Raw genomic sequence first — 17111 nt, 5'->3', positions numbered from 1 at the left:
CACGCCTTCAGCACTAATGATGTGACCAAGATAGAGCAGCTCTCTCATTCCGAGTTCACATTTGGACGCCTTAGCAAATAGGGATTCAGACCCCAGTATGTTGAGCACTTCATCCAAGTGCTGCAAGTGCTCCTTCCAAGAGTTGCTGAAAATGAGGATATCATCAAAGAATATGAGCACAAACTTCCTCAACTGCTTCTGGAAGATCGTGTTCATGCAAGACTGAAATGTGGCAGGAGCGTTAGTCAAGCCAAAAGGCATGACTAGAAATTTGAAATGCCCAAAGTGGCATCTGAAAGCAATCTTCTCAATATCAGATGACCTCATTCTGATTTCATGGTAGCCCGATCTGAGATCTATCTTTGAAAAGTACACGGCACCATGTAGGTCATCAATCCTCGGAATAGGGTATCGATTTTTGATGGTTTTCTGATTTAGTGCTCAGTAATCCACACACAAATGCATGGTCCCATCCTTCTTTTTCACCAATACAACAGCCGAAGCAAAAGTGCTCTTGCTTGGCCTAATGTAACCCATGTCCAGTAGCTCCTTAATGGCTTTCTCAATCTCGTTCTTTTGCTTCTTTGGGTATCGATAAGGAGTAGTCATAATAGGCTTAGTGCCTTCTTCCAACTCAATGATGTGTTCAGTACCACGCTCAGGCGGTCTACCAGGAGGTGGATTCTCAAACACCTTACTCCTTTTTTGTAAGCAAAGCTTGAATGTCATCAGGATAACTTCTCTTCTCTTCCAGTGGATTAGATGGCATGACCATACACTCAAGAGATCTACCAAGAGGTGGTTTCCCAAAGACCTTACTCTTATCTGTGATTGATGTTTGAATGTCTTCAAAGTAGTTGCCCTTGTCTTCTAGTGAATTTGACAGCATTATCAAACACTCTACTGCCCACTCCACTTGGTTATGGCTGATTAGCCTCCCCATCCTCTTCAATGAAACGACTCTAAGACCACCATTTGACATTCCTCTCAATACCACCTTCTTCCCATCAGACATGAATTTCAGCTCCATGGTTTGCAGATTTAAAGTGATCTTAGCGACTGAATCCCAAGGACTGCATCATGAGTCCCTCCAATGCTAACCACAAAGAAGTCATCTCTAATTTCATGATTTCCCAACTTCAGAGACATGTTGGAAATCATTCGGTTGCAGGATATAGTGGAGCCATCAGCTACCATGACTTTGAAGCCTTCTACTTCCTCGGCCACTAACCCCCGCTTCACAACAATTCTCTCATCAATGAAATTGTGAGTCGCTCTTGTGTCAATGAGAGCAATGAAACGATGTTCTCCTATCACTCCCCGAACTCTAAAAGACTCATTCTTGTGAATGCTCGAGAGTTGAGCAACCACTCCTTTATCTTCTAGTTCACTATCAGGCCCTTCTGGAGCTTCTTCATACTCGCTGTCCTCAATTTCAGTCTGCTGTTCTGAAATTTCAAAATCTGATCCATCAACTAAATAGGACTCCATTTGGTGTAAATGCTCTTCCCATGACATTTATGTCCTGGGGCCCAAGGTTCTCTGCAAGAGTAGCAAAGTTTCTTCCTCTGAAGCTCTTGACGGAGCTCATCATCCATCCGAGAAGGGAACTTCTTGGTTTGATTTGAAAACTTCTTCTTATCCTTCTGGAAAGGAAATGGCTTGGACTGAAATTTACTCTTTGGGGCAGCCAACTCCATACTCCTAGATTTCTTGATGGTCTCCACCAAGGTAAGCAGATCGAAAGCTTTGACACATACTTTCAAGGGCTCTTCAAGACCTTTTGTAAAAAGAACAACTAGCCTCTTCTCTAAGATGTTGCTGACCATAACTGAGAGGTTTTGGAACTCAGTTATGTAGTTGTCCAAGGAGCCTTGCTGTTTGAGTTGAGCAAGCTCTCTAAACTTCACCTCCGGATCCTTAGAATCAACTTGTTGGTGAATTCGGCATAGGTGGTTATTATCAAGTTATGTCCAAGGGTGACCAACCCATGGTACCACCATTTGTGAGCAACTCCATCCAAGTGCAAGGTGGCAAACTTGATGGCTTCTTCTTTGGGCATAGGCCTCAAGGACAAATAATTGTCCAACTTTTGCACCCACTCTCTAGTTGTACTCTTACTACTTCCATCAAAATGTGTCAGAGTCACCTTCCCAAGAGCTTGTCGATAATCTCTTGGAGTGGAGTATCAATTATCATATCTTCCTTCCCTCCTATTCTTCTGATTCACGTATTGGTCAAGAGACAAGACATTACGGATTTCTTGGGGAAGTGATGCATAATCCACAAAACTAGCCCTGATCTCATTAGCCACAGGGATTTCAACTTCGAGAGGCAATGTTTCCCTTGGAAGGAAAACTGGTTGCAACGGCCTTGTCACCGATCCAACGGGCATTCCACTACTATTGCTACCATTGTCACTGCCATTCCCATTACCACCGGAGTTGTTGGAAGTGCTGGCATTATTTCCACTCATATTATGATTTTGATCTTGACTATGCCCTCCTCCAGCACTTTGTCTAAAGGTGGCTATCATCTGGGACATCATATCCATCGTAGTATCAAAATTTTTCTCCATTTTCTCCACAGCCACAGTTGCATCATTCTGACCAAAAATTCTTTCTCCCATTGAATTTGTTGAATCAATTTCCTTATCTCTATTTCTCGGAACCTTTGAAAAAGTCTCTTCAATTGGCACTGCAAGAATCTGATATCGTTGTCGTCTTTGTTCTCTGTTGTAGTAACGGATGTCTCTGTCACTCATGGAGAGCTCTAATCACTCTGAATTCACAGGTTGGCAGGAAAACCAACTCTGATACCACTATAATATTCCCCTTAATTGTTTTTTGAAATTTAAACACATCAAACACTACAATGCACCCGTTATGGTTAGGAAAGATAATCACAATACTGCTGAAAGTAACCCTCCACTTTCTGATGACCTAGAGCTCAACCTAGGAGGGTGAGAACATACAATGTTGAGGGGATCGTTAGGAGCTTGAAAACTGAAATTGATTACAATATGGGCAGCAAGCCAGCCCTTCCACTTTTCAGCGAGATAGAAAACCAGAAGACTTGGCAGTAAACCAACCAAGGAGAAACACTAACACTCAAAACAAATCAACTCTACCACAGTATTTCAGCAGGAGGACTTATTACAAACAAAATCAACTCGACCGCAATATTTCAGCGGGAGGACTTAACTCAACAAAATCAACTCAACCGCAGTATTTCAGCGGGAGGACATACATTATTTCCTGATCACAAACATAGAAGGCAGCCAAGCCATCCTCTTCCACTTGCACAGTGGGAATTACAAATAAGATGCAATAAGAATGATTGATCAGTACCACTGAAACTATCTTTCAAAATAGAGATGAGATTAGATAAGAAGCTTAATGCTGATCTCAAGCAATCCACTAACAAAATCACACAACACTAAAACACTACTGCTGTTCTAATTTTGCAAGTTAGAAACACACTGCCCAACACTGTCGGAAACAACCAAACACTCACAACTCTCTCAAAACTAACTAGAATCACACCAAATCAAATGCAAATGAAATATATAACATAGGCGACCAATCCCAAACCTCAAACCAGCAACTTGGAAGCTTCAAATGTGATGCACGCAAACCAAGGCACCTCCCAAATGGTACGGCCCTGCTGTAAACTTCGATTTGCAACTTAAAATCATAATCTCCAAATCCCAATCTGCAAATTGGTGAACCTTATCGCCTAGGGAGTATGGATGGATAGAGCCAATACCTAGAATGATGCTCTCCACACACGAGCAGCTACTGATAAAACTCACTTCGAGCCAAAATGCACCAGCAACACCAAAAAATCACAGCAGCAACAAGAAACTCCAAAACTCACTGAAAACCAAAGAAACAGGACTCGGACTCGGCGCAGACTCGGCAAGGGTGACTCGACTCGAGACTCGGGACTCGGATCGGCCAGGACTCGGTAGGACTCGACAAAGTGAAAAACCCAAGAAATTTAGCAATTTTTAAGGATTTAAAACTTGTTTCATGTACCCTTTATTAAACAAACCTTAAATACACAATAACATCATCAAATAGAAATTAATTTGATGATGATCACATACATAAGTGTCAAGTATACAACAATCACATTATGATTAGTATAAATGCAAATTATAGCTGAAGGAAATAGCAACCAATAACCATAGATTTATAAATAGTGTCAAATGTAAAAATATTACAAAACTCATGGAATATCAAATCCATGACATCAAAATTCAAATGTTCCAATTCCACACATATATCAAAAGTAAAACAACTACAAGTCTATGGCTCAGAGGAGCCTGGGTCCTTCCTACGAAGGCGTCTAACCCTACAGTAGGTCCTAGATGCATCAGCAGCCATACTCTTTGCCCGTGACTCCATTCTACCCTCACCAACATCAGCTGTGTCTGGCTCTAGCTCTGGCTCTGGCTCTGGCTCTAGCTCTCCTCGCGCTCTAACCTCCTCCTCTGCCATGGCTACAACCTCAACCTCTCTATCTGCCTGGTCGATCCAATCTAAGTCCTCATCACCAAAGATAGGATCTGTAGCCTCACTGATCCACTCAGATTCTGGATCAACCTCCTCTAACGTGATCGGGGTGCTGTCATGGTCCATAACTTGTTTGTGTCTAAGACGGAGGTTGTAATGAACAAAGACTAGATCATTCAACCTCTCCACAGACAGTCTATTGCGCCTCTTGGAGTGTATGTGCTCAAACATACTCCAATTGCGCTCACAACCGGAAGCATTGCATGGCTTGCTCAAAATACGAATGGCTACCTGTTGAAAATTTGGTGTTTTAGGACCAAACATCTGCCACCACCTATCTGAGATGAGAAAAAGGAAAAAAAAAAATCAGCCTCATTTAATAATTAATAACAAATTGAATAACATATAATTAAAATTATGCTCTTAATTTCTTAAAATATACATTTTACCTGGCTGCATTTTTGTCCGATTTTCTTTGCAAAGCAGACGAGAGAAGACCTCCCCTTCAGCATTAGAAAAAGCCTCTATCTCCTGGACTATACTGCTGCTATGACCAGGCAACATTTGCTCTATCACTGAGTAGAGCCCACTAAGAACCTCCTCGTCCGCCTTGAAATCAGGGCGGAAATGGAATGCCGGATTGAGGTAATAAGCAGCTGCATGAAGGGGCCTATGAAGCTGGGTCTGCCATCTCCTGTCAATGATATCCCAAATGGGACGATACTTACTCTCATCCCCTTCATAGGCAGCTCTGATGCCCTCCTTGGCCCTATCCATGCCCTCATATATGTAGCCCATTGCGGGCTTCTCCCCGTCAGCAACACGTAGGAGAACTACCAAGGGCTCAATGAACTGCAAATATTGTGAAACAATATGTAATATCAGTTAATGTAAGTGTGAAATTGTGAATGAAAATAAGCAAATAAAAGAAAAATACGAATAAAAATAAAAACTTAAAACTTAAAACATAAGGTAGAGATTAGAATGGTTAAAAATTTTACCTTCACGATCTCAGCACAAGGGGTCCAAAAGCCTGGCTCATCAAAAATGTAATCTGCAACACTCGTAGCATAGGATGAGGAAGTCCACTCCTCACCAACAAGCATACGTCTCAAAGCTGCCTTACTGCGAATCAAGGATTGTAGTGTGATGAAGTTAGTGGCAAATCTAGTGATTCCAGGACGAGCCAACTCCTTCTGCCCCGTGTATTGCCTCATTAAGTTAAGGACCCATGCATGATTGTATACAAATTTGCAAATATTTTTTGCCTTCTCTACACATGTCCTGATCCATGCAATCTTACCAATGTCCTCCAACACGAGGTCAATGCAATGGGCGGCACATGGAGACCAAAATATAGATGGGTGCCTCTCCATCAAAAGTTTACCTGCAGCAACATAATTTGCTGCATTATCGGTCACCACTTGTACTACATTCTCCTCGCCCACTTCATATATGACCTCCTCTATAACCTCACATAGGTAAGTGGCATTTTTAGAATGTGCGGAAGCATCAATGGACTTCATGAACATGGTGCCACCTGAAACTTGAAAACAAAGCAAAAACAATGATCAATGATCATTCAATAAATCTCAACTCAAAAATAAAATACAAATCATTTAATAAAATTCAAGTTATTCAATCACCTACAGAAGAAACAAAAAATTTTAGGATCGTTCGATTTCTCCTATCAGTCCAACCATCGGTCATGATGGTGCAACCCTTCTTCTTCCATATCTCTCGATGTTCCTCTAATGTGGCTTTTACATCAGCCACCGATTCTATCAAAATTGGGCCACTTAACTCAGAATCAGAAGGGGCTTTGAAACCCGCTCCACAAATAGCAATGGCATCAACCATGTTTTGCCAATAAGGAGACCTATCACAAATAAATTAAATAAGATAACTATAAAATTATAAAAATTAGAGTCTTAGACAAAGTCACAAAACAAACTAAGAATATTAACAACTTAAAAACTTAAAACAATCAAATAAAAACTAAAAGGAATTACCTGGCTGCGAAGAATGGAATATTGCAATAAAACCAAAATCTTCCAATTGCACCTTTAGCCTTATTGTGTACCTCTTTGTTCCAAGCCATGCTCTCAAGTGAAGGTTGGGCACCAGGAGTAGTGCGTGGCTCAAAATATGAATCCATCCTAGATTTACAAACTCTAGGACCAATGGTTGGAGTTGCACTGATACTCCCACTAGCACTGACACTACCGGCAACAGAAGCACTAGCACTCCCACTAGGACAATATGGAGGCATGGAAGAGGCCTCTCCAACACAACCAATGCTAGTCTGAGCCAACTCCTTCCTTTGCCTCTTCTTTATTTCTTTTCGAGTCTCAAATGTGTCTAATAGCACTTGGCACTCACGAATAGCCTTAGGAAGTGCTTTTGTGCAAGGCTCTGCATCATGGCCACATATGCCGGCAAGGTGGTATTTCAATCTATTTATGCCTCCATGAAAGATTGTTTTGCAAAATTTACATTTTGCCTCTCCTTTTTTTTGCCTAGGAAAAGGTTCTGTATATTTCCAAGCTGGATCTTTTCTACCCGGGATTGCTCTATGAGGATTGGAACTAGACATTGTTTTCAAAAGTTGAAGGTTGCTGGAATAAGACACAATTACAAAAAAAATGAATATTTGTCCATTGTTAAATTATAAATTAATACAAAAAAAATATAATAGCAATGTTTTGATTTTGATACCAAAAACAATGTAATAGAATTTATATCATTTTTTTCAAAGAAATTAGCAAACCTACTATGTAGATTGTTTTTTCATTTCAAAACATAAAGAAATCAGCAAACCCTACAATGTACATTTTAAAAAAAAAAAAATGTACATTGTAGGGTTTGCTGATTTCTTTAAGTTTTAACTTTTAAGAAAACAAAAAAAATGTAAATTTTGCTTATAAAACACCAAAAAAACCAAAAAATATAAATCTTACCTCTTATAAGAAGGTTGAAATGAAATGCAACCTCTTTCCAATCCTCTCTAACAAGCTTTTGATGCACCAAATACAAGTATTACACTGCCCCAATGTGATTTGTTGAAGAAATTCTACTACTCCTTGCTGGTTGCCCTACTATGCTCTCTTCTTTTTCCTCACAACTCACCCTTCTCCTATTTTTTCAATAGAATGAAATGAGATGCCTTTTACAACTTAGCTAAAAATATAAATGAAAAAAAAAGCAAGCAAAACCTTTTTTTAAATGTTTTTCGCCGGCCGAGTTTTGGGCTCGGGACTCGCCGAGTCCGAGCCGAGTCACCGAGTTCCAGGACTCGGCCAAAACTTGCCGAGTCCGGGTCCGAGCCACCCAGGACTCGCCGAGGGTGACTCGACTCGTGACTCGCCGAGTTTTGGCGAGTCCTAGCGAGTCCTAGAACTCTGCTGAAAACTGAATCAAACACTCCAAAAACAACTATCCAGCTAGGTACTGTATCTCAAGTATGAAACCGAAGCAACTAGGAAGCTCTTCCAACTTCAAAGTTCAATCACTAACCATTCCGGTAGCATAACGGTGTAAGTTCTCAAGATGCCCAAAATGAGAGCCCAAGGCTCTTATTTATAACATTTGCTCCACCAAATTCAAATTCAACTGCTCCCAAATTCGCCCAAATCAAATTACATTTTGTCTCATTTCAAAATGGCGTTGCATTACCATTTCATTTCACCACATGGGCGCCCAAGGAGAAGTCCGTACCTTCTGGACAAATTTGCCCATTTTACAAGGTCCACACTTGATGACTTAAAGCATTATTTCATTAAGGCATCCAATTTAGGAGAGCAATAAAAATCATTTAAATAAAGAATGCTTTATATCTCCAAAGTCATCCAAATAACCATTAAATATTAACTTCCCAATGTCGTCCAATAATTAAATATTAACTTTAGAATGCAGTGTCAATATTTAATAAATCATTCTACAAGCCAAAAACTAATCAATACCAACTAGATTGAGAATTGAAGTGCTGAACCAGCAGTCGGACTGAACTGGAGTTCTGAACTGCCTTGCTAAAAATAGAACTGCCTGAAATGGCACTTACTAAAAATAGTAAGTCCCAAAAACAACTCCAAATAGCCTGATTTTCGAACTGTGAGAGGAAGCTCAGAGAACTCAGAATAATCTCAAAACCCTAACAGCTGCCACCAACTTACTAAAAATAGTAAGTTCAACAAACTCCCCTGAATGGATTGCATGTCATACCACTGCGAAGTTCTCGAAAAACCCAAAAGGAATCCACGAACAGAAATGTAGAATTCCCATCGGACAGTCCTCAAATGTCTTGTGCAGAACACCACAAAAATAGGACACCCTAATTGTTCATTCCAATCAGCCTACGGGTCTCCAAAATAGGCCAATGGACCACTGCTTACTCCTCACTGAGAAGGGGACATTACAGTAGACGTCCCCACAACTTGTTGGCATCCAAACCCAAGACCGAATAGGTCATCTAGTATAATTGGTTTCTGCTTCTGCATTTCTATAACATTCTGAACTTTATTAATCTGTTATATGTACTTTGACATTCTACAATTTCATAGGTTTAATCTAGTGTTCACCTTATCATTATATTTTTATCCCCTCGCTCACCTTTAGCACCAGTTTAAGTGAGGTAGTGGCAGATAGTTTGTTCTCTAAGATTTGTCAAATCTTAGAGGTAACAAATTCCCTCCTCTAAACTCAGTTACTTCATAGACTTAGCTAATATTTGATCTCTGACTTAGACAACTATTTGATATCTTTGGTGATTGCCCTCTTAAAAAGTTAATTGAATATTTGCCTATGTAATCAACAATATGAATATAAAAAACAAAAAATTATTTTCTTCACTTTTTATTTGCTTTTTATATCTCTATGCTATGGAAATGCCCTTAAGTGATTTTAAAATATAGTTTTTGTCTCTTTTTTACAATTTCTTTTGTTTTTTTAAATCTGATTTTTTCAAAAAATCTTATACTTTTGGTTTGCCAATTTTTCTCCCAAATGATTTTTGCTACTATGGTTGATACAACTTCAAATTTTACACAATAAGCTAAAATTAATTACTTTTAGAAGGAGCAAAACAAGGTTTGGCACCCTCACAATTTCAAAGAGATTAGAGTAATAATGCAATCTTCTTATACCATTGTTATTTTCCCAAATCTCTAATGCAATCTTTTAGTGCTATTGTTAGTTTCTCAATCTTCGCCACTCATAGAGCATTACCATGAGTGCACTTATGTTAATTACAAGGTTACATGATGACGCATCCTGGGCCTTTTCTTATGTGTATTCAGCCCTCCTTTTGTTTACAAAATGTGGTGATGGCCAGGAAACATCCCTTGGTCATCCCCTAGTCTTCTTTAAATCAGGTATGCATCCTCAAAATGTGTAAAAATGGTGTGTGGCATTCCAAGGATGGCTAGACCTAAGATTTAAAAGAGGAAAAAACCAGTGAACCACGGGGACGCGTCCCCCCCATTTTTGGGCGCGTCCCCCCGTCAGAGATGTCTCGGGGATGCGGGGACGGGGACGCAACGTCCCCCGCCGTCCCGCCACCGCCACCCAAACTCCGCCGGGACGGGGAGACGTCCCCGACGCGGAGACGTCTGGGCGTCTCCTGGGGGACGTCTGGGCGTCTTCGTGGGAGACGCCTGGGCGTCTCCCTGTCCCTCAAGAGACGTCCAGGCGTCTCTCGAGGGACGGGGGGACGCCCAGGCGTCTCCCGCGTTCCCACGGGATTAAAAGCGCATTTTTCATTTTTTTTTAAAGTTTTTATGACATGTGCTTTTTGGGGGGGGTTAAGGGGTAACCCTAATTGGACGTGGGCCCCACCCTACCCCCCAAAACAACACAAAAACATGTTTAGTTTGGATTTCACTCTCATTATGCAAAACTGATTTTTTTTCCAGCAGCTTGAAAAGGAGGAACAGCTTGAAGAAGATTGATTGAAGGGGTGAGAAAAGTGACTACAAGCGTGATAGGAGCTAGAAGAAGCAAGAAGAAGAGGAAGAAGAAGATTCTTCTACATTTTGGAGAGATTTTTCAAGCACAAGGTAGGGTTTTTCAACTTCTTCTTGTTTTTTTTTTGTTTTACTTTCTGATTTTCATTGTTCTATGTCATTTTTGGTTTTTTTAATTTTTTTTCCCTATTCATCTTAAGACTCAAAATGAGATTTGATGTTGAATCTTGATCATCATTTTGCCCTCAAGATTCAACATCAAATCTCATTTTGAGATGAATAGGAAAAAAATTTAAAAATATATTGTTAAACAAGGCTGATTTTATTTTATTTTTATTTTTATTTTGTGAAATGTAGTGTCAATTTGAAAATTTCACAATGAGCTCCCAAGGCACGAGTGAAGATAACATGGAAATCCATTCTCATAGTGAGAATGATTCAGAATTTGAACCTGAAAATGAGGGGGGTGACCATGGGGCTGATCCTGAAGCCCAATCTAGTTCTATGGCAAGTGCAGCAGCTAGTACAGGTTGCCCTTCAGAGTTGTTGGCACCATATGCTAGGGGTCATTTTGATCCTAAGTCTCCTCTAAAACAGTTTGCTTCACAAATATCAGTACAAGGCACTGCATCACATTCAAGTGGGGGAACAAGGAAGTGGAAGTGCAATATTTGTGACAGAGAATGGTTCGGTAGCATTAGCAGGGTGAATGCACACTTTCTATTTTGGAGAGGAAAAGGTGTGAAACATTGTAAGTTTTTGGAGGAACCCAAAAATATACATTACAGAATTGAGTTTAACAGGCTTTGGGGGGTTCCAGATGACACAAATATTTCAATGCCTACTACTTTGTCTGCTAGGGCATCACTTCACGACAGCCAGAATGTGCCAGTGCCACATACTTATCATGCTTCGCAGGCGGGAGGAATGATGTTTGGATCTCCATCTACTTCCACTTCTACTGTTGCCAGGGCTGGGAAACGTAAGTTGCATACACCACAGAGCAACCCCATTGCTGATATGTTTAATGTGCAGCTGAGAGATGAGATAGATGAATCCATTGGCAATTTCTTCTTTGCCAATGGCATTCCATTTCATGTTTCACGGTCTCCTTATTATAGGAAGATGATAGATATGGTGGCCAAGGGAGGACCATCTTATGTGCCACCAGGGGAGACGAAAATGAGGACCTCGATCTTGGATAAAAGCTATTCCAAGATCAATATTTTGATGGAGAAGATGAAGGCATGTTGGGTGGCATCGGGGTGCAGCATAGTTATGGATGGGTGGACGAACATTAGCCATCGTCCACTCATCAACATCATGGTCACATGTGCAGAGGGCCCATACTTCCTTAGAGCAGTTAATTGTACAGGGCATCGTAAAGATGCTGATTTCCAGTTTCAGGTCCTCAGGGAGGCTATTGAGGAGGTTGGGCCACAAAATGTGGTCCAAGTAGTGACAGATGCAGCCTATGTGTGTAGAGCAGCAGGGAGACTCGTTGAGGCAGCCTATAGACACATTTGGTGGACCCCATGTTGTGTGCATGCCATGAACAATGCACTCAAGGACATGGGGAAGATTGACTGGATTAGAGGAGTGGTCACCGATGCGAGAGATGTGCAGATGTTTATCTGCAACCACCACATTTCACGATGCACTCTTCAGGACCTTCGCGAAGAAGGAGTTCTTGAAACCAGTTGAGACTAGATATGCATCCTATTTCATTCTCTTGGAGAGAATGATTGAGTTGCAAGAGGCATTGCAACTCATGGTTATGACTAATGAGTGGAATAGGTGGGCTGAGGCCAAGACAGAGCAGGGGAGAAGGGTGAAGGAGATAGTGAAGAGTGATGTGTTTTGGACTGATACGAAATACATTGTCTCCATCATTTCTCCAGTATTCCAGGTGATCAGATATGGGGATGGGGATGCACCTAACCTTGGAGAGGTGTATGAGTGCATTGACTCTATGCTTGGCCAGATGAGGGCTGCTGTGCGAGTGAAGGACCCCTCTCTAGCATTCTACAATGAGCAAATCCGGCCTATCATTCAGAGTAGATGGGACAAGTTGAACACTCCTTTGCATATGGCTGCCTTTGCCTTGAATCCTAAGTGGTACAAGGCTAGACCGGGTAGAACGACACCGATTGAGGATGATGAGGTGAAGGCAGGTTTCTTTAGGTGCATAGAGAAGATGTTTGATTCCAGAGATGCCGGCACAATGCGCACTGAGTGGGGAAGATTTGCCACTCTTAGAGGTTATTCAGATGCAGCAAAGATGGATATAGACATTATGGCACAGGAGGACCCACTTTTGTGGTGGAAATGTCATGGCTCGAAATCTTTGACCACCACTCTAGCCATCCGTCTGCTATCCCAGGTTTCCAGTTCTTCAGCTGCTGAGAGGAACTGGTCTACATATAGCTTCATCCACTCTCTTAAGAGGAACAGACTTACCTCTAAGAGAGCAGAGAAGCTTGTGGCTGTACACAGTGCTTTGCGTCTCATTGACCGCAAGACACTTATGTACAAGGAGAGTCCAGCGGCACGATGGGATGTAGAGCCAGAGGAGCCTTCATAGATTGATGAGGATGATCCTACCACTTCAGATGTAGGGCTAGTTGGTGTGAGCTTGAGGGACCTTGATCCTCAGGAGTCCAGCAGTTCCAGTGAGGAGGAGTTTGCAGATGATTAGAGGCCTCCATTAGCTACAGTTTGAGTTTTCACTTTTCAGTTTTGTCATTTTGTATTTGACTCGTCTCTTTTGTAATGCTATTGCTACACGTATTTGTATTTGGCTACTCATTGTAATGATGAATCATGTAATCATCTTTATTATTATAGACTTTGCAATGGCATCAGATATTCATATTTTTCGTTTTCCTTTTTCGATATTCATATGATAGAAATGAGAAATCTCCAATTTGACAATTTCATTTGTCAAATTTTATTTACTTTTAGTTTTAGCAATTAGCAATTAGTTACGTATCACTAATCTAAGTAATCTTGGTATTTCCTATAGTTTCATTTGAAATCTAATTCTTATACTATTATACTGTTATACATCTTTTCAAAACTAGTTTTTCAAGTACTATATGTATATATATGAGCACCACCACCCCGCCACCCCCCCGCCGCCGTCCCCCCGCCGTCCCCAAATTTAGGCCCTTGGTCCCCCCGTCCCCGAGACGCGTCCCCCTCGTCCCCCCGTCCCCCCGTCCCAAACGCCCGTGGAACACTGGAAAAAACATTAATAAAGAAAAAGAGAAAAGGGCATTATGTATGGCTATCGTTATAAAATATAAAAGGACCATTCGATGAAAATGATATGGCTGCTAGAATCAGGTTAAATCAGTCTTGTTCCACCTTTACAGACAATTCCGTCTCTATTTCTCTCAGTATTTATCTATAATAATCTCTTTTCTCTCAGTATTATCAAATTATCTATAATAATTTATTATATCATTTATTCAGAATAACTTCCTTTGTTAGAAAGTTCATAGCAACAATATGGTTGCAGGCACCATGTTGGCCATTTGAATCAATACATATTTGCAAAATTGAAGTTTAGGCAGAAAAATTGTGAAGGAAGTTCATGGCAACCACAGGACTGCAGATGTCAAATTTGTCGTTTGATTTTATACTTTAACATATTAGGATATGTAATTATTATTATGTATAGAACAGGGATCATGTACAGCAAAGAAATATCTAAACTTGAATCTTAATGTCACATGCACCTATGCTTGTAAATTTTTCCATATTTATATTTAAGTTTTTGATATACTACCTTTTCCCCAAAAAGGCTGCCTGGTACTACCATCTTCGTCTTCGAAATGCCATGGAGCATGGGTTAATTATGATCAGTGCACTTATTATGATGAGACATTCCATAATCTTCAATTTCATGGATGTGTGAAGACTCAAAATCTGACTGAAAGACTGCTATGTTGTATATGTACTCACTAGGATTAACAATGCTTAATCAGTAAGAATATAGGTTGATGAAAACTGACTTGAGACTATGCAGTTGAATCCCAATAAATTATCAGAAAATTTTGATACAATGCGAAAACACTACTTATCTGAAACTAGCAAGGTTTTACACATTTATTTTATTCATGATAATTAAGATGTGTTGTTGCCTTACTTCCCTTTTGCAGATAGCTGTTTTGGGAGGCTCTCTATTAGCGACATATCTATCGGAAAAAGTAATTTTTCATTTTGATTCTCCTATATACTACTTTTCCTTTAAGAATGTTAGAAGTTACTAGTATGGTTTATATGTTTTGAAATATGTCCCCACTTGATAGATTGTAAGAATATCGAAGTAAATTTTTGTTGTTTCCAGTGGCAGTTTCAAGATTGATCCATTCATAGCTTTCTTTGTTTGCAGGTAATTACATATACTGGAGGAGTTCTGTTTCTAGTGTTTGCAGCCATTACCTTGATTGAAATTTTTGTATAGTTTGACGTAGATAAGGAATTTTAAGAAAAAAGGGCAGATCATTGTTTATTTAAAATTCTCAATGAGAGTGGATGCATATCAATGTTCTTTTTCCAGTTTGATACGTTGCTGGAATGTTCACAAATCTTAATCTCAATCGTCCAGTTTTGATTTACTCTGGTGCTTTTTTTTTAAAGAACCCAATATCTCTCTATATAATTGTAACAAACTTTAGCCAATAGGCTTTTCCCCTTGGGCTTTCAAGATCAAAAATTGCAGGAAAATATTATTGAGTTGTTGGAATTGTTAGCTGATGGCTTTTCCCTATGGGCTTTGAAGCCCAAAAAATGACAAAAAAGTTCTCACGGTGGAAGATATTATTCATTCATCAGAGTCGTCTGATTTTGTGGAAAAACCCATTCTTCACAGTACCGCAAAGCCTTTCAATTGGCATGCATCCATATTCCCTGTTGGCAAACCACCAACACCATCCATATTCCCTATTGGCAAACCCACCACACCACTTAAAGGTGCAGGTGCTAGTTAATATGATATTATGGGATCTCATGGCTTATAGATGATTCCAGAAAAAGTCCACATCACTTTGTCTAAATGATGTATGAAAGCATCAAGGCTCGATATATATAATGAAGAATATGTAGATTTACAGTCAGACTTAAGAAAATAAAATATAGGCTAAAACATTTTCATATTAGGAGAGACCCCATGATAACTTGTCTTTTCCTGCTTGATTAAAGAAGATTGAGATTGCCAATTCACGATGATTGTTTTCCTATGGTTTCTCACCTAGAATAAGAAAACTGCAATGGACAACTTCAGGAATCAAGGTTACAAAGGCCCAACCTAAAATAGAATATGCTAGAGCCAGGAAGAAATACCATCATTTATCATATGAGTGGAGCTCAGCTAAGCTAATTTGAGACCGGTGTTTAATCTTTTATTAGAAGATACTCTTTGATTAGCATTTCCATGGAATACACTTAATCTCATTGGTTTCCTTCAGTGGTTTCCTACACTATGAATCTTCTATCTTAATTAGATATGGGAGATGGGACTAAGTTCTGGTCAAAATGGCTTGAAAGCAATTGGCAAAACATTATAAATCAATGCCATCGTTTAGCGTGTTTGGTAAAAGATTCTAGACTTGGTCATATAATTAGCTGCTTAAGGACTTGTAATTTCAACAGGGTTTAAATGTGGTGATACAAGAGACATCCTCTAATTGTTATTTCCTTTATTATGGCGAGCTATAGAGGATAGCACTGTAAATGATCTTTATAGTTCAGTAAATTCACCAGCTCATTGGGCTCCACCAGCATATCCTTTAAAATTAACTTGCCGCTTCACATAGTAATCCAAGGTAAGAAGATTCTCCTAATAATCAAACAATTAAATTATATATCAAAGTTGTTGGGATTCAAACAAGGCCTCTCATTTCTTGATCTTTCTTACAAGTTATGTGGAATTCAAGCAATATAAGGATTATCAATAAAAAACCTTGATAAATCAGTTTCAATATTTCCAAGCTATCTTGGAAGATGTAATTATAGATAAAACTCTCAATAGTGATACAATCCATGAGATAATAATTGGTTGACTGGTTAGATGGTAAATATTGCACTGTGTTAGCACACAAGAAACCCAACAATTAATTGTGGGGGCGAGCTGAGTCTACATGATTATTTATAATTTTCTATAAACGAAAATCTATTGTGAATGTAAAAATTTTATGTAGAAGATTCAATTGTTCTTTATACATTGGTAGAGTTTGAAAATTTATAGCCATGTTAATTCTCTTATCAATGACATCTTAAAATTTTAGTTCAAAGCTTGATAAGTTGATGAGTAGTCAGGTAGTTAATGTTAATCTTGAAGGAGATTGTTATTTTATATTTTAGTTTTTTTCAATGAAAATAATTGAATTATATAGATGCGAGAATATTTACTTTTTATGGTGAATTATAATATTGTGAGGGAGCATATATTTGAACTTATTTTATTAAGTTATCATCAATAAAAAGATTTAATCTCCATACCTTATGAAAAAATTAAATGTTTTTTAATATTATAAATCGAGAGACCAAAAAAGATGTTTATACAGATGAGTTCAGGGGAGGCAGGGCCTCAACAGTGAAACCAAAAAGAACTAGACGAGTGTCG

At 39.4% G+C, this 17111-nt stretch overlaps 2 protein-coding genes across 8 annotated transcripts in view; both read left to right on the top strand.

Annotated features, from left to right (window-relative positions):
* LOC131039972 (protein PAM71, chloroplastic) overlaps positions 1-15105 on the top strand; it is a 185426-nt gene extending 170321 nt beyond the window's left edge. For 6 of the 7 annotated variants that reach the window (XM_057972828.2, XM_057972826.2, XM_057972825.2 and 3 more), the window contains 2 exons: positions 14647-14694; positions 14880-15105. In XM_057972828.2, the coding sequence (XP_057828811.1) occupies positions 14647-14694; positions 14880-14951 (120 nt within the window). In that variant the 3' untranslated portion in view covers positions 14952-15105. The remainder of the gene's footprint in view (positions 1-14646; positions 14695-14879) is intronic. The other variant, XR_009104740.2, reaches the window with a different exon arrangement.
* On the top strand, positions 10296-13378 carry LOC131039971 (uncharacterized). The gene is made up of 2 exons (XM_057972823.2): positions 10296-10573; positions 10838-13378. Exon 2 carries the CDS (start codon positions 10859-10861, stop codon positions 12182-12184), a length of 1326 nt encoding a protein of 441 aa, XP_057828806.1. The 5' UTR covers positions 10296-10573; positions 10838-10858; the 3' UTR covers positions 12185-13378.
* Positions 15106-17111: the final 2006 nt, after the last annotated feature.

Source organism: Cryptomeria japonica, chromosome 9 (assembly GCF_030272615.1).
Source record: "Cryptomeria japonica chromosome 9, Sugi_1.0, whole genome shotgun sequence".
Taxonomy (NCBI): Eukaryota; Viridiplantae; Streptophyta; class Pinopsida; order Cupressales; family Cupressaceae; genus Cryptomeria; species Cryptomeria japonica.
Note: the sequence above shows the minus strand (reverse complement) of the source record. Positions and strands in the feature narration are given on the sequence as shown.

What these genes read in the sequence shown, in the direction of transcription:
- LOC131039971 (XM_057972823.2), top strand. Translation starts at nt 10,859, where the DNA reads ATGAGCTCCCAAGGCACGAGTGAAGATAACATGGAAATCCATTCTCAT.